An 18,917-nucleotide genomic window follows, 5' to 3' on the forward strand; every position below is an offset into this window, starting at 1 on the left:
TACTAGTAAGGCCAACAAGATCACAGGTAACTCTGCCTTTTAGGAAATTTGGATCTCTTGTTTTAAATTGAATTTTAAAATACTATAAAACTCACTAACTTCAAGAATTAAAAAATAGAGGCTAAAATATTTTGGATAGCAATTCCAAAAAGCTGAATCTTAAGGGTAAGAATTTAAACATTGCTAGGTAGAATTTCTAGCATTAATAAAGTATTTGGAAATTAAATGGGCTAGTATTAGACTTTTCATAAGTCACTGCTTTCTTAAATTATTTCTAGTACCTGGACTGGATAGTTTTCCTTTAAAATCACACCCCCAATATTCATTATAGGTTAAAAGGAAATATAATCAATAGAAATCTATTGTACAACATCTCAGTAATATATTTATATAATAATGTTATAGCATCCTTATGAATTCTGTGCTAAACCCACTTGAATTCTAACCATGAAAGAAATTAATGGGTGCTGTAAGGATACAAAATGTTGAGTAAAAAAATGTTGGGTTTTTATTTTTACCACATCCAAAATTGATTGCTCCTATCAACTCCAGGTATGTATGAATCCGTCCAATACAATTAACATCCCCACAGTTCTTCAGGCCAGGACGTACTGAGGTCTTATTTAAGTATTTCGGTTTGCATATTTCCCTAATTAAGAGAAGGAAGCACAATTATTTCGGGTAAATAAAAACATGAAAAAAGATTTCCGGGGAAAACCTGTAATATTTGAAATATCTTAAAAATTTACCCTCTCTCAATATGTAAATGTAGAAATACAATGTTAATACATAATATCCAAGTATATTTTTTTCTGAAATAAAATATCTTTAACTGATACAATAATTTACAAGTATAGTATGATTTTAACAAGTATTACTTCTTCCTCAATATTAAATTCCAAAGATTGTAGTTACTGCAGGACTTTGAAATTAGAAGCTTATTTATCTACAGACCCAAAAGCAAGCCTGAATCTTTGAATAGAAAGAGTACTTTGATAATATTTTAGTATTAGACTCTTCCAATTTTTTTCCCCAATTTTTAATAAGTTACTAGGTTCATCTATTTTTTTCTTTGCTGGAAAATATCTTTTAATTATAAGCTACCTTATAAATGTTCAAAATTTTTATATTAGTTTTTAATCATGATGCCAATAAATATTAAGAGCTTACTTTCAGTGGAAAAAAGATACAGGTATTACAGGGAATTCCAAAGGAATCAAGAAACACCCAGACTATGAAAAAAATAACTTTACATAATAAAACAAGTATTTACTGAATATAATGTACCATGCTAGATGGTACAACATGATGTTTAAGATTAACAGAGAACTTGATAGTAGCAAACAATTACTGAGTGCTTAGGCCAGAAGCTGTACTAAAAATTATACAACCTTAATCCTCACAGCTCTAAGAGAGATTTTATTACTCTTTTTTCAGAGCTGTGGACACAACGTCAGAGGGATTACTGAACTTGAAGTGACAGGATCCTCACAGACATTATAAACCAACTATTCAGATGTATCATATGAGTATTTATTATTTAACCTTGATTTTAGTTTACAAATATGTTATTTGGTGTTCTATGCAGCAGACATTTGTTCTAGGCACTAAGAATGCAAGCTGAATATAAAGTTCTTGACCTTCGTGATCTTACATTCTAAGAGGAGAGGCAATCAGTCAATAAATTAATGAATAATACATATTATACTGTCAAGTAGAAAAAAGTGCTAGGTAGAAAAAGTAAGAAGGATAAAGTGCTACAGAAAGACAAAGAGGCACAGACTACTCTAGGTAGGGTGTTTAGGAAAGGTTTCTATAAACAGAAGCCAAATTTAAATAATAAATTCCATAGAACTTTAGAGGGCTAAAAAAAAGTTATTATGTGATGTGGAAGGGCCAGAAGTTTCACTGAGAAGTCGAGATTTCTGTGTGTCTTGAAAGAAAAGGAAACAAAATGCACAAATGAAGGTAAGAAAGCAGGAATGAGCATGGTGTAACTGGCTACCACAACTGTTAGGACTCTAAAAACTACTATCTAAAGATTACCCAACTCAAGAGGCTTTAAACAGAGCTTAGTACTAGTTCAGTGGTGAACAAATGGTAAGGCATCTAAAAATACCTGTTCATAACTCATTCACTCCATCTTTTCCCTTAAACAACTGTCTTCTGTATTCTAAGCACTAGGGATATAACAATGAACAAAACAAAAATCTGACCTGTGGAGCCTGCATTATCATTGCAGGATGGTGAGGGAGAAGACAATACACAAATAAAAATGTATCTTTAGTGGTAATAAGCCACATGAAGATAAATAAAATACAGGGTAAGAGCATGAGAGGGAGGAAACACATGGGTAGTCAGAGGCCTCTCATTTCCCTCGAGCAGACCTGAATGAGACAAGGGAGCAAGATTCACCAAGAACTGAGAGTTTAGGGTAAAAGCTTCCAAGGCAGAGTGGAAAGTCTGGGTCTACCTGAATTGGGAGTGTGAAAATACTGAGTCAAGACTACAGACTCTGGAATCACCTTCACTTAATGTCTCCTGGAACAAAAGGAAAAGTTCCATTTCTTTTCTGAACCTTGTTTTTCTATCTGGAGAAACACCTGGAGGAAGAGGTTGTCAAGAGGACTGAAGATGATTTAACAATGCATGGCATTTGGTAGGCATTCCATAATGGTACCAGGTACTATTTTAATAAATAAATTCCCTTAAACAGGGAGTCAATGATTTTACAGAAAGATAATTATTTTAGCTACAAACCTAGTATGCCTCTTTTTATTTTTAAAAATTTAGCTCTTCTATTTTTTAAAAGGCCACCTTCAGTCCCCAACCTCTCTTTTCTATTTATGAATAGAACAGATTTGAGTTACTGTTCAGAACATTTCTTTTTGCTTGCACTGTTTTGCTAAATCACCATATTCAAACATTCAACTGGTTTCATGAACTAATGCAAATGACATCAGGAAACTACTGCCATACTATCTATCCATCCATCCATCCATCCATCCATCCATCCATATATATATAAATCATTTTGCCTCACTTAGAATCCAAATTCAAAGTACTAAATAAAATTTGAATAAAATACCACTGAATATTCATTGATGATTCATATGGATTTTGAATCAATTATTTGAAGTCCTTCAATGTTGGCCATTCATCTTCTAATTTCCAAAAATATCATTAGATATCAATACAGATCTTATCTGCCTTTTGTAATAGCATGAATTAGGCAATGTAGAATAATAGATAGAATGATGTATAGAGTTGAGACTGGCACCGAAGTGTGTCTTCTGTCAGTAGCTAGTTGTATAATCATAGGCAGGTCCCTAAACCTCTCATGACTTTGGAATTGTCCTACCAAATAGAGATTCTACAATCTGCCTATTTTACAGGACTGTAATGAAGATTCAGATGATACAGAAAAAGCTTTCAGTAAACTGTAAAGCACTATGCAAATGTCAGCTGTTCTTTACATATATTCTTTCCTTTGACAGTACCCTTCCCCAGTTTTACTTTTAGTAATCTCAACCATCAACAAGACACCTGCAAGTCAAGAACAAGAACAAAAAAATTTTTTTTAGAATAGGGCTATCTGTAAAAGCTAAATTACTTAATACTGTATGGATAAGATGAAGGTTATTGATTTGATGAGCCTGGTTATTTGTTTTGCTTTGGTAATCTCCCTAGGTTACAGCAGAAGCCTTCTGTAAAGATGGCCCTAGACAGCTCAGTAGTTCCTGAAGCAATTAACAACAATTATCAATGTTTGACGATGTCTTAACCTATTACAAAAAATTCAAATTACTTTCAGAGCACTTAGGCTAATTATCTTGTTGGTTACTTGCCCATTTGTCACTTAAAAATTCAAATAAAAGGTACTGAAAATTTAGATGGTAAATTTCATGTATCAGAAAATTCCTGTACGCTGATGAAGCTGGATGAAGAAATTATTAACATATAATGCCACAAGCACAAAGTGGAAAGCATTTAAGGCAGCTATTTGGGAGAATGGTTCCTGCAATCTAGCCACAGTTTATGACACTCTTCTTCTGTCACCAAAGTTTTCTTTGCACTTCAGAGTACATGATTAGCCAGGAAAGATGTTCTCCCTCTCTTCGAGTGCAAAGTGATTTCTGTATTTTCCTCAACATTGTCCTAAGAAACTGCTTCTTAAGGCAATCATCTATCCTGGGACCAAACATTCTTAATGAACAGGCAGATGGGTTAAGATACCTATAGATAACAATATTTACCAAGGCTTTCAAGAAAATTTCACTATGAGGAATTTTAAGTCTTGCCTATTGAAATATATTAATATGCTAAAGCTCTCTGGATCATTAGCAAAGTAAAATATTAAGTTCCACAAAGGCCTAGTTAAAATACTCTAGAGTATCATACATTTTAAAAACAGCATCTAAAATATAATTCTTCCTTACCATTGATCCAAAATGTAATTCCTAATTTTCAAATAGCGTTCTGGTGTTTTAGCTTGGCGTCCCTCAAAAAACTCAGGAATTGCTTGTTTTTCTTCTTCTTGAATGATATTTCTATCTATTTCTACTTCTTGTTCTGGTGCCTTAAGCTCTTCTTCCTCCTGGTTCTCCTCTTCTATTTGGCAAGGGGAATGAAAAGGCATTTCATTATCACTCAAATCTTTCTGAACTTCACAAGGCCTTGGAGAAGGCAACTGCCAAGCATCATCTATTAGTCCATTTCCATCATGCTTATCACAGTTTTTCATCAGTTTATTACATTTCCAATCATTTAATTCAACTGATTTTTTGTCACTGGTGCTCTGTTTTTCAGTCCAAAACATAATTCCTGAGCTTGAAAGTGTTTCCATCTCATTTTGCTTCATATTCTGATGATATTCCTTGGAAGATTTAGAAATGGGGTCTTCCTGGCTGTCAGAAAGAATAAATTCTCCTTTATGAGTTTCAGGACTTTTAGTATTAGGGATATCTAGTAAGAGATCACTACTAAGATTCTTTTGGGGAGCTTGAGAAGTCAATTCATCTGCCTCATCTGTGATGTCTACCTCTTCATCATCAGATAACTTCTCAATTTTTACAGCATTCAAGTTGGGATCGGCACGGCCCCTCAAACCTGATGGCATCCATGTTTTCGTGCCTTCATCTTCATTTTTAACCTGAAGATCACTGTTCTTCTGATTTGGTGTTTCCTTCTCTGGACCATTTACTTTTACCTTATTAAAAAAAAATCAACATAGAATCCCCATATTAACATCTTAAAATTTAACCTGTGGCACAAAAAAATTGGATAAATACTGTGTTACTAAACTGAGTGCATGTCAATGGCATATTATACTTTTATTGTGAATTTCTTTAAAGAGTTCACAACTGCATTTGAAATGTAAAAGACTATCATTTCAAACTTCCACAAATTATCTGACTCACTCAGGGTCTGGTGATTTTATCAATCAAACAATCATGACCTATATGGAACATTACTTATTTTTCAGTGCTAAGTTAAAATAGGGATGTGGCTCAGATAAACCATAGAAAATGAACCACCAACAACTATAATACTGAGGTATTCTCTAAGATATTAAATATTTTTAAAGGCTTATTTTTCAGAATATTTGATACCTATACCTCCACTGATCATTTTTTATGTTAAACAAGCCTTTATTTAAAGGAACCTATTTCACGTATCTTTACTAAGTTAAAATCATTCTTCATTTAAGTACACAGAAAATAGAAACAACTTTTTTGCAGGTTCATTAAATGTAGCTCCAATATTATAAAGCTTATAATTTAAGGCATCAAATTATCTTCCATATCTGCTATTATAGACATAAATATCTGGTCATGAAATAAGGAAAATAAAATGAATGTCAGTGAGTATATATGATTTGAAATAAACTCTTTACATACAGAGTTTCTGAAAAATCTTGCACATGACTGACATACCCGAGAGATAATAGCTACCAAAAAAGATTATTTGCAGATCCTTATCAAAACTGAATCCCAGGACCAGGTATTTGAGATTAACTGGTTTACTTTGTAGAGGAGAACAAAAGGACAGTTGGAGGGAAAAGGAGATTTGGAGATACAGCCTGAAATATCTTTTAACAACCTTGCTATCTATTTTAAGTCTCCCATTTTTATCATAAAAATTCAAATAAAATTTCACATTTTACTTAATAATAATATATTAGTATTTCTTTCAATATTAAAATGTACCCTTTCCCTCAAAGTCTTTGAGTAAAATTGACACTCTAAGATGTACCACATGTTATATAGTCTGAGAAGCATGGTAGTAGTACTAATCAAGTTAAACTCTATTCTGTCCTGTAATACCTAAACTTTAGCAAGCTGCCTTGAAAATACTTTTGCATGGTTAAAAGGGGGAGGAGATGATATGAATCTACCCTCTTACTTCCTTTGCCCAAATGACACTAAGTTAAATAAATCTTGTACACAACGTAAAACCCATTATTTATATTAAAACACCAAACTGCACTTGACACTTCCAAATTCTATATAATTATGTTCCTAGAACTCAAGCAGAACATATTAAAAATTTCTAAATATCAATAACTACATGGTTGAATATAGCACAGATTACTTGAAAGATGAAGGAACCAGACCATAACTATACCTTTCTGAACACTGCAATTATTAGAGTTTTCAGACAATTCTTTGTAGCAACTATAGAAGTTTCATTGCTATTAAACAGACTTTTGAATCCTGTTAGCATTTATGGCTCCTGATCCTAATCATTCTTTAAAGATTTAATGCAAATATTTAAAAAGAAAAGATATTTTCCAGGAAACAATGACCTCTAAGGTTTTCTCTATGGAATACTACTTGCTTCATAGGATGTTTTTAAGCAATTAATACTTTGTCTATTTAATTGTATGAAATTAAGTGGAATGACATAATACCTATTTAATAGTGATACTCAAAAAACTAAAGATATGCTTTGAGATTTCTGAAGCTAAATAATACTTTATGGGTTTTTAAATACTTCACTATAAAAACTCTGAGCATTGGTGGAAAAAGATAGGTATTAAACGATTTCACTCATATGTGGAGTATAAGAACAAAGAAAAAAACTGAAGGAACAAAACAGCAGAAGACTCACAGAACCCAAGAATGGACTAACAGTTACAAAGGGAAAGGGACTGGTGAGGATGGGTGGGAAGGGAGGGACAAGGGGGAAAAAAGGGGCATTACCATTACCAGACATAATGTAGTGGGGGGCACGGGGAGGGCTATACAACACAGAGAAGACAAGTAGTGATTCTATAGCATCTTACTATGCTGATGGACAGTGACTGTAATGGGGGTATGTGGTGGGGACTTGATGATGGGGGGAGTCTAGTAACTATAATGTTGCTCATGTAATTGTATATTAATGATACCGAAATTTAAAAAAAACAAACTCTGAGCATTAAGACTAATGCCTGAATTTAAGAAATATTTTTGCTTACTAACTTTATTTTAAATATTATCATTATTAGTTTGAATATTTACATTCTGTTTACCTTATTTTTAAAGTATTGTCTGGCATAACTCTTCACTTGTAAAACAGTACGACTTCCAATTAGCTTTGCAATTTTGGTCCACCTTCGGCCAAATTTAGCCTGTTATCAAAATGGGAAAGAAATTGCTTTTGCTTAATTTACTCATTAATATTGAAAGCAACTGCAACATCAAAACAAACAAAAAACCTGAAATACCAACCAATCTTTATTTTCTAAAGCATACAATGAAGCCACATACATAGTTAAGAGTCTAAAAATGAAAGCCTACATTCTTCTTTTGGAATCTGGACTTTTGAAAACTGACCAAAATGATTTAGAAATTAGTTTTCTTTTTATAACTATCTAAAAGAAGATCCATCACTTTTATATATTCTTAACAGTATGTGTTCATATTACGAATTACAATGCTCCAAATCTAAGAAACAACTGCCTGAAAGACAGGCAGGTTACATTTTCCATTCATAGATCCAACTGAGTATGTTCTGATACTAAATTCAAAACATTAGTTTTTACCTAGATTCCACCTGTTACAATATCCATTACCTGTCCACTGCAGATACATTTACTTTACACAAGTATCACAGTAAACTGTCTTATAAATCAGAGTGAAGCAACCTGCAACCAATGCTTCACTACATTCCTCTATCAAAGGCGGCCCACCTACTAACACGAGAGCTGTGGTGGGAAAACCCTGAGCATGTGGGGGAGCTCTAGTGTGTTTTGAAGTATAGAAAGGAATGCAATATAATTAGCCTAAAGTTAAAAGAGATTTTTAGGTATCAAAAGCCTATCATTTGATTCATAAATCTCCTTTATAATTTCTCCAACAAAAGATACTCCCTACTTCCCAAAGTAGCTCAATAATCCTAACTTTTTAGTTGTTAAATTATGAAAAACAACCAACCAAACAAAAAAAGCCACAACTCAGGAGGCTGATACCAGGGCCAGATTTATATAGGCCAGGCAGTCATGACTCGGCAAATCATCTTAAAAAATCTGACTCGAGCGGTGAACTTTAATTTATAAACTTACTTTTGGTATTCATTAGAAAATACGACATATGGATAATTTCTTAAAACTGAAAGTACTTCTGGGAAGATTTTTAGTAAGAATTATTTAAGATTGTTAACACTCAGCTGAGATCAATTTACTGAGGTGTGAGTTATCGTTATTATGGGATGAAGACAAATGGATAACCTCATAGCATGGAGTACTCTGGAAACGGAAGATCTGGAGCAAGTGTGACCAGTTGGGATTGTAGGGGTCTGAGGAGTATGAAAATTGGTCTAGGGGGTGGGGAGCACACTAACAAGAAGAGCAAAGAAAACATTCACCAATTTTAAAATAGAGCAACAGGAAAGCTTTATGCACAAAAAAGGGAAGAAAAAAATCTTCCTTCATTATTGAGTACCACATAAAATTCCCTTCTCTCAAACCTAAGAGAACTCAGTCAATAAGCAAACTATATCAAAAGGTTAAAAAGGCCAGGAATACAACCAACAGTTCCATGTATTTTTGTGGGAAAACATTCTAAGTTTAAGATATGTTCAAATAGATGAAATATCTACACATGCATAAAATAAATACACATTTGTTTATATATAGAGAGAATATCTCTGGAAGAATAAACATAGACCAGATTAAAATGGTTGTCCCCAGCAAAGAGAACTAAAGGCTGATATAGGCGAAAGAGACTTAATACCCAAGAACTTGAGGTATCTTTTGAATTTTGAACCATGTAGCCTCTCTACCACCAATATCAACAATATTAAACTAAAAATTCACAACCTATTTGTGTGTGTGTGTGGTCTTTGTTAAGGGGCAAAACACCAAAATTAACAGCAAACTCAAATAAATGATTGGTTAATTAAAGTTAGATTATATAATTATGCAAAACAATGAAATACCAATATAGAAAGCACCAACAGCACAGGCGAAAAACCTCAGAAGAGATAAAAAGACCCTTAAGATAGTTTATGTATTTATATATTAAAAAAAAAAATCACAAAATACACAGATGTCATGGTGAATGACTATACAAATACCAACACATTTTATTTCCCATTATCTGCTGAAATGGTAACAATGATATTTTAATTTGCATTAATAAATCCTACATATATATTCCATATTCTATATATGTGATATATAAATATATATAATTTCAAAATTAATCAGTAACAGTAATACTGGGTAACATGTACCTTAGAGGAAAAGATAACAATCTACTCTTAAAAAAATATTCCCAAATATTTCATTGTTTCTTCATATTAATAGGAGTATTTTAAGAATGAAAAACTAGTGTACATATTTTTTCCATCATGCAACTTGCAGACATTTAAATAAATCTCAGCGGAACATTCATTCAAAAGAAACATTTCTGGTCTTCAAGTTACATCTACTAAAATATTTTAGACTGTGTGTACAATGTCAAATATCTGAATTAAAAAAACTCAGCTGATCACCAAGAGAGTTCCATATATACAAATTTTTATTTTTCTCAAGAGAAAACATCAGATAACTAAATAATTTTATCTTTTAATCCAGGTAGTTGGTGTTATGTATATATATATAGCTCAATATGATGGGTTTTATTAACACTAAAAAAAAGATGAAAACTATCTGCTATATTGATGTAAATCTATTTTAATATTTTAGTAACTTAGATATGAGGTCAGAGGAGGAATTCTCTTGTACTACACTACAAACATCATCACTATAATACAGAAAAACTATAGATTGTGATCACTAAGAAGAAAAAGAAACTTCCGGTCTCTACAAATTAATTTAACCTTATAATTCTACCAATATTTGCTTCTAGAATTATTTTACTATAAATTAAAAATTGCTCTATTTACCAGCCCTTGTTCAAACAGCTCTTTTTCTTCTATCGTCCACTTTACTGAGTAACTGGCTGGTTTTGTAGGACAGTGTACCCTGAAGGGAAAAAAAGGAATTGCAAAAAAAATTTCTGAAATGGAACATTCCATATTTATGCAGCTAAAGGTTAGAGATAGCCATTGGCCAAATTCAATACTTTGAGTATAAGAATTAAAGAAGAAGAAAGACTATAGCCTCTACCTGGGTGGACAGATTTACCCTGTCTTGTATACTTCTCTAGCTCAGGATGATAGGAGCCCCAAAAGACCTAATCCTTGGGTCTGAGTGAAGATACTAAAAGACATCAAAGGAAGTCAATAAGATAAAAACAAATAGGCTTTCTCAGATTGGATACAAAGAAGCAGACATTAACATACTTCCAAATCCTGAAAAGCACCTAAGAGTTTAAATTGGCTTCAGAAATAACTCTGATTCTTCCATGAAAATCTATGTAAATACCAAGCCAGAAAAGTTAAAATCTATGGCATTAAATTTATTCCTTCTGAAATGTAGTACCTTAAGAAATTAATAAAATAGTGATGTAACTCCTTAACTGAAGCAAACCATTAATCTTTCCACTTTTTGTTGTTTATTGAGTGAAATACAAAAGCCAAAGTTTGCCTAGTGCTTAAACTCTTGGCATAAGTCTACCCTTTAGTAGACCATAAACATGCGAATTTATAAACACTCAGTAACATCAAATTTTCTTCAATTACAGGGAAAGGATATTTAACAACAGTTAATATTTAATTTCTCTAGATAATTTTTGAAAGCCACAAATGCAAACTAAATTTGTCTGAAATGACTGAAAATCAACTGACAGGACAACAGAAATCAAATCAATTCCTAATATATTAGGTAGCAGCTCTTAAAAATTTTCCCACAAATCTCTGGAAAGGGAAACTATCTTTTCCTTCATCTAATGGAACTGCCTATGTAGGGCCATAAAAGAAATTCTGGCAAATAAATAACATCATAAAATCATTTTGTAGCATTTCAACACCTGTACAAGAAATTTTGGTTTTATATTTTTGTATAACCAAAGGCCTAGAGGGCTTTTTCATAAGCCCACTACAATTTCTTGTTTAATTCTTCCAAGATTTTTAAGTAATCAAAAGGTTTTAAAATATAAAATAAGTACATACATGATTTTTGCTGTTTTCTGCAGACTGCACCACATGAAAAAAAAATAAGGAAGCTTGTGAAGAAGTTTTTAAAAGTAGAATTCAAACTTTTAAAAGTATTACAAATTGATTTTACCTTTTCATGTATTTCTTATCATCTTCCTTTTGATCAAGCCAGAATTTTTCTGGAAGTGATTTTTTAGATAAATAGTATCTGTGTAATTATTAAAGAAACTTTGAAACATAATAAAGTCATATAATTTTTATATGACTTACATAAATAAGGAGGGCACTCATATACTTATGAAAGTCATACTTGAATCCTGGCTAAACCAATGCCTCTCAAAATTCTATCCAGGTCTACAAAAATTATAAAATAAATTTGTCATTATATGGATTAAGTATTACATGTGAAATCACATGAACAGTGCCTGCACAAAAGGTGTGTTACATAAATGCTAGTTTCTCTTATCTTCTTTATTAAAAGTGGCTAAGAAATATCCTCAATGTTTTATTTAAATCTTTTTTCCTAAAATATATGGAGAATGTAACAAATGAATTTGATAGGTTGTCTAGGGCAATTTAGGAATATTTATTTTATATTCTAAAGGTAACAGAGAAGAGCTCAGGGTTGTTCTCTACCCTAATAAAAGTGATAAACACTTTGGTTGTATATAGGAGGAAGCCTCCCTCTCAACCTTCTTAAAACTGGCCTACTGCAATACTCTTAGATTAGTCTGATATGTTCTTCATTTAACCAATATTGACTGTGTATTATATATGTCAGGCACTATGCTAGGTACTAGAAGCAAGGACAAAGACAAAAGAAAACATTACCCTTATCCTCTAAGAACTCACAAAGGCTCTTACTCTCCTTATTTCTGTTTCCAAAATAGGAATTGAACTAGTGACTACTTAAGGATTCATTAATCTAGAACTGCATTGTTTAATATATTAGCTAATAGCCATACGGGTAGCTATTGAGTACTTAAAATGTGGCTAGCATGAACTGAGATATGGTACAGTAAGTATAAAATAAACACTGGATTTCAGAGTATTAAACAAAGAATGTAAACTATCTTCATGTTTTTATATCAGTTAATGTTGAGATGACAGTATTTTAAATACAGTAGATTGAATAAAATATACTGCCAAAATTAATTTCACCTATTTTAAATGTGGCTACTAGAAATTTTAAATGATACATGACTCACAATATTTTTCTATTTAAAAGTAATGATCTGGCTATAATAACAATGTTTGGGGATAGTTAGAAATAAGAAAGCCTAAAAGGGATTAACCTATAATAATTAAAGGTACACAAATACTTTGAAATCAATAAAGCAACTGGGAATAAAAGGAACAGAGGAATTTTGCTTTAAAAAGGAGGCAGCAATCCATTAAATACAAATTAAAGAGTTAAAAAAAAAACCCCACTACTTATCAGACTAGTATTAATATTTATAAATCAGAAATCAGAAATCATTTTGTTCAATCCTTTCATTAATACATGTAAGACAACTAAGTTCCAAAGAAGTTAAGTTGCTGACATAACAAATAGATGAAAGAAACAAGGTAAGTAGATAGTGGCTGAACCATGGATAAAGATAAGCAACTTCTGAGAGAAATATTTTCATCCTGTAGTATTTGTTCTGTGCTTTTTATTTAGATTTCTGCCACATAACACCTGTAAATTGGCAGAATAAGAAGTTAGCAGTCTTACATATTCTAATTCTGTGTCCTTAGATAAATTAACATCTCTGGGTTTCTTCAAGCTTATGTAAATGAAAATGGAGACTAGGACTTGGACTATAGGTTCTAGTTGACTTAGAACATTCTATAAGTTCTACTCAATATTCAGATAGTATAAAGAGCTGGGTGACAACTCAAAAAATACTGTTAGAGATCAGACTTAGCAGTAAACAAAACAGGAGGATAAAATGCTGCTTTCAGCATATGTAGGTAACATATATAATAGCAGACTGGGCCAAATAAAACCCATCTAGTAATTAACAGTGGTCTCATTTCTCAGTTTTGCATTTACAGACTTTTAACCCTGAAATATTTCCTTTCCTCATAATCATTAAGGATACTCTTCTTCCAACAACATTTTCTCAATAACAGCTCTGTTCTCTTCACTGATGGTACTATCCAGAGTCCAAGGCTATAAAAAAGAGAAGAATATATTTTTATTTACCACCTTTTGAAATTATCTTGTTTTGTTGAATGAAAATACATAATGAATCAATGATTACAAATAATACAGCTACCATTTACTGATCATACAGAAATATCTTTGCTTCCCAAGATGCTATTAGATAGGCTTTATTACTTCACAGAGGCATCCACAGCACTGCCAGCATTTCAAGTGTAAGAATTGAGACTTGGTGCACAAGTCTGTGGGATTCCAAGGCTCAGGCTCCTATGCATGATAAAGTAATAATAGCTATCACGTGTGAGGAATTACTGGGTATTGGGCATTTTGCTAAATACTTCACTTATTCCCCAAACTCACAATTTTCTATTTTTCCTTACATCACAACTTCTTAAATGATCAGTCATTTTCAACTCTCAAAGCTTAAAAATTATCAGCTTAGGTCCCTTTTTCAAGCTCTGTCTAGTTTGCTATATCCAACTTCCCACTCAAAATTTCCAAGTGGTTATCTAGTAGGCTTCTCAAACTTAACATATTCAAAATAGAACTCACATCACATATCTTCACCTGCTTTACTGCCTGCCTTCCCAACTTAAAAAAATGGCACTACTAGTCACCAAGTTATTCCAGCTTGAAACCATCCTGTGTTCTTTCCTTTTCCCTCAATCCCCATTATCCAATCTACCAACCAAGCAGTTCTAGCTCAAAAATGTAATTCACATCTATTCACTTCTGCAACAACCTCAGGCCAAGCCACTACCAGATTCTGCTCAGATTACTACAAATGTTTCTTAGCTGGTCTCTCTGATTCCACTCTCCCTTTATAAGTATGATTCAGCTCTTATTTGCCTCTCCAACTTACAGCTGTCACTGTCCCCTTTCCCACTCTATTCTAGACACTGGCCTTCACAAGAGCCTTTGTGCTGCTATTCCTTCTGCCTAGAATGTTTTTCCTCAACTCTTCACACATCAACTCCTCTCTTTTTATTACTTTTCAATTTAAATGTTGCCTCCTTGGTTTCCCTCACTGACAACTTCCACTAAAGTAGGTTCACCACCTTATTACTCTCATTCAGCATCTTGCTCATGATCTTCATGACCTATAATTACTTTGTCTACCTGTTTATCACCTAAGTTCTTTGAGAGCTGGACTATGTTTATCTTGATTATAGTTGCATCCTGTAAACCTGGCTTTGTGTCTGACACATGGTGGGTACTAATATAACTGCTAAATGAAGAAAGGAACCCTGAAATGACCCCCATTTCTTAGATGAGAAACTGAGGTTCAAAAATCTGGTAAGTACAAGGATTTATACCTAAATCTAGTTGGCTCCAAAGCTGTTTCCCAGAAAGCCATTTCAAAGTCAAAATAAGTGAGAATAAATTTCTTCTATTTTTGATGTAAGAAAAATGTTTCAGTGTTACCTCTGACTGCTGAGAACTAGCACCAAGAGAGAAAAATAAAAGAGGTACTCTGGGCAATGCGTAATAGCTTAACGCACCTTGTATTTTCATAAAATACTTACAATAAGACCATTCTCAGTTCTCCACGATGAATCAAGATAATGATCTTGTAAAGCAGATGCTGTATTTTCATCACTTCTGTAATAATTAAGAAAATGGGTATAAAAATGATACACCAGTTAATGGATATAATTTAGATAGCACAGTGACTGAAGGATGTAGATGTTAAACAAATATTTAGTTCCCTTTTCCCCTTAACTAACAGATTTAATATTGCATAAATGTGTGCCCCACCTCTTTGGCCTGTGAAGTACACAGAGGCTTTAAGCCTCCCCATCTCAGTTACTAAGTATCATATCTGTTCTCTTGTTTCCCATGAATAAACAATTTTATGAGGAAAAAAAATACCCCAAGGGAGCAACCTCAACATGCTCTGTGGTCATGAACCAACACTTTCAATTTCTTTTGATGAGTGTCCATGTGTATACAGGAATTCATCTTCATTAATTAATTCTTTTAGTTTTATCTAAAGCATAAAGCCATCAACTGTACCACCCTCAAAATGGAAAAAAACAAGAATAGATGGAAGAACCACAATAGAAAATACTCAAGAGTTCAGTACAGTGAAAAGATAGTGTGATGTTTTCATTACAATTCATATAATTAAAAAAACTAATGGGTTACATGAGGGCTTTTCTATGTCTCTGGGAGATTAAATGTTAGTTCTCTCACTCCCTTTATTGAACTAATGAGAACTCTCAAAGTCAAACTGTTCACTTCATATGCGGTTGAACAGTCAAGTTTTGGGAAGCCCAATTTATGCTATAATTAAATATTTGCTTTGGTATGTCTTTAAGTTACTGAGTTTCCCAATTAAGTTGTTGACTTCTCCCAGATCTAGTCTAGTGGTTAGAATTTTATACCTCTTAGACTGCAAGGAACTACAGGTTTACACTTTTGAATCTTCAATTGGCACTAGTTACAATAAATTGTGGAATTAATAGACTATTTTTGATGAACTAAAAGCAATGATGGTAAAAAGGTTTGAACTAAAGTGTCAATGCTGGCTTGGTGTAGGCTATCAGGAATGCTAAATAAAGGATTTTGAGACGTACTGGCAAAAAGACACCTTTGCTTAACTAACTAGGTTTGCCAAGAGTGCAGGAGGTGGAACTAGTGTCATTTCAAGTTTACTGCAAGAATCTTTTCAAATAGTATTCCCCAATAAGGATGAACAACTTCTACACCTCTTGGTGTATGCAGCTGGACATCTACCTGAATTTTCATAAGCACCACAAATCAACATGTTCAAATCTTAGCCCACCTTGCCTCTCAAATCTGCTCCTCTTCCACTGTTCCCTATCTTAGTTAGTGGCACCTCCAGTCCCCTTCTTGCCCAAGCCAGAAATCTGAGCCTGCCCATATTTCTTCACAATGTACATTCAATTTGTTGCCAATTCTGATGCTTCTCCCATTTTCTAATCCAGTTCTTCCACTATATTCACACTGACCTCTGAGGTTCAGTAGTTTCAGACCTCATAGTTTTCCTGGGTGAGTACATGACCTAAAGCTGACAAGCCATCCACCTTTTCTCTTTTATCTTTTTCCACTTACCTCCATCTGGCTTATATATGTTTTAATACGTCTTATTCAATAAGAATGCTAATTATATGAAAGCAAGGACTTAAGTTTTGACAAGTGCTACATACCCAGTGTTTGGCAGATAAAAGCTGCTCATTCAGTATTTGTTGAATGACTGAATGAATAAGATAGGTGAGGCATGGACTGCACAGGTCTCTAGGAGTTAAGGAATGAGGATTTTATCACAAAGCCAACTGGGGACTGAAGAAATTATTACATGATCAGATATGGATGGAAGAAAGACCGCTCTAATTTCAGGAAACAGAAAGGGGTCAAAGGGACAAGAAACAGTTAAGAAGGAATGATTACATAAATACTAGAGAGAGGTGACAGGAACTTAGACCTAGGGAACAAGCAATGTGCACAGGAAGAAGTGAATACGTTTAAGAGGATATTAAGAATAAACAGACCATTAATACTGATAGGACAGAAGGGGTAAAAGGAAAGAGGTAAGGAAAAGAGATTAATCTAAGACTCTGCCTTGGGTTACTGGTTAGATGGTGCCATTTATTGAACTAGGGAACTTATAAAGGTAGATTTGGGGTGGGGGTGGGGTTGGAATTTATAAGCTGAGACTGAGGTGCCTGTGAACAAACATCCAAGAGCACATCCACAGGATTGGATAAAATGGATCTGAAGTTCAGGAGAGAGATTTGGGTTGGTGACAAAACGGAGATCTTCTGATTCCTGAGCAGTCTAGGCCTTCAAAAAATAACTCCAGAAGCACATTTAAAAAAATGGTGGGTATCAATTTCTTACTTGGAAAGCAAGGAGTCAAAGGGCTAGCTAGCTCCCTCAAGCTGGAGGTTGCTGTTAAAACCACACTGGCCTGCTCTGCAGAAGTCCCTATTAAATAAATTGCGATCCTTCACTGGGTCCTCATAATTCCATCACTGAGGGTAGCGGGATGGTAACGAACATTTACAGGGCACCTACTGTATGATAAAGCACATCCCATAATTATTTCATTTGATCCTTCATAATAACCATACGAGATATGCATCATGATTGTCAGTTTATACACAAGATGTCGAAGTTCAGACAAGTTAAATGTCTGGCCCAAGGTCACACTGCCAGTAACTGGCACGGCCAACCAATGCGGAAGGAGAACCCAGGGCTGTCCAACTCTAAAGTCCTGCCTCTTTCCTTTAAGTAAAGTCGCCTCTGTAGTCTGTCACATTTACCGCTACGTGGATAAGGAAACCTGTGGCCACTAGGGATGAAACAACACGCCGAAGGTCACACGGCTCGCAAGCGATGGAACAAGGATTCCTGATCTCAGGATCTGTCCACGGGCCGCCCTTGTTCTATTTGTCAGACGAGGGCAAGGGGGCGGATTCTGGCAACAATATGGTGTGAAGGCAACGGGGGAAGGAATCTTACTGTAGAAGAGAGTACACCGTGCCAGAGTAGGTGCCCTCACAGTATCCGAGTAAAAGCTGAGAGTCACCGGCGCTAGCCCTAGGTACCCGCCCGCTGGGCTCAGGACCAGCCGGCAGGCGGGATGGGTGAGGCGCCTTCCGGGCCGCCAGGCGACACTGGCCCAGGGGATGGTCTGTCGCTCCCCTGTCCCTTGCTGGACCCTCGGCCTGTCCAGAGTACTCTCGCATCCGCGCTCCCCATCCCCGCTGCGAGGCCCGGTCTCTACACCTTACCCTGGCTGTGCTGCCGCTGGCACCACGTCCCCTTCCACATCCACTTCCACCTCCTCGGCAGCCATGTTGGGACCTGACCCCATGCGTCCTCGAGAGATCCCGCGAGAGGTGGACGCCAAGGGGCGGGGCAATGCGTCACGGGGCGGAGTTGAAGCGTCTTCCGGCATCTCTGGAAGTCGCGGAGGTGGGACTTCTAGAGAAACGCTACCGTCGTGCCCGGGGCTTGGTCTTTCTGACTTTTACTGAAGCGTGAAGAACTTGGCAAGTGGTCCAAGCTTGGGAAGTGGTCAGGCTTGGACTTTGAAGAGGTTATGTTCTTGGACAAATTCTTTAGAGCCTTAATTTATAAACTGGGTGTAATAGTAAATGTCTGTCTGGAGTGCTGAAAAGGTCAAGCCAGAGCTGCTTTGACCTGTGAAGGTAACAACAATGAAGGACCCTTACTTTCTGGTTTTCTTTCTTTTTTTAAGAAAAGGATTATT

At 34.7% G+C, this 18,917-nt stretch overlaps 1 protein-coding gene across 4 annotated transcripts in view; it reads right to left on the bottom strand.

Moving 5' to 3' along the window:
* Positions 1-18,559, bottom strand: part of MYSM1 (Myb like, SWIRM and MPN domains 1) — a 41,280-nt gene extending 22,721 nt beyond the window's left edge. For 3 of the 4 annotated variants that reach the window (XM_073234003.1, XM_073234002.1, XM_073234004.1), the window contains exons 1-9: positions 18,436-18,559; positions 15,202-15,277; positions 13,614-13,684; positions 11,657-11,734; positions 11,542-11,565; positions 10,375-10,453; positions 7,517-7,615; positions 4,440-5,209; positions 519-649 (exon numbers count right to left, since the gene is read on the bottom strand). In XM_073234003.1, coding sequence (XP_073090104.1) covers positions 519-649; positions 4,440-5,209; positions 7,517-7,615; positions 10,375-10,453; positions 11,542-11,565; positions 11,657-11,734; positions 13,614-13,684; positions 15,202-15,277; positions 18,436-18,518 — 1,411 coding nt within the window. In that variant the 5' untranslated portion in view covers positions 18,519-18,559. The remainder of the gene's footprint in view (positions 1-518; positions 650-4,439; positions 5,210-7,516; positions 7,616-10,374; positions 10,454-11,541; positions 11,566-11,656; positions 11,735-13,613; positions 13,685-15,201; positions 15,278-18,435) is intronic. The other variant, XM_073234005.1, reaches the window with a different exon arrangement.
* Positions 18,560-18,917: the final 358 nt, after the last annotated feature.

The sequence above is a fragment of the Manis javanica genome, chromosome 4 (assembly GCF_040802235.1).
Source record: "Manis javanica isolate MJ-LG chromosome 4, MJ_LKY, whole genome shotgun sequence".
Lineage (NCBI taxonomy): Eukaryota > Metazoa > Chordata > Mammalia > Pholidota > Manidae > Manis > Manis javanica.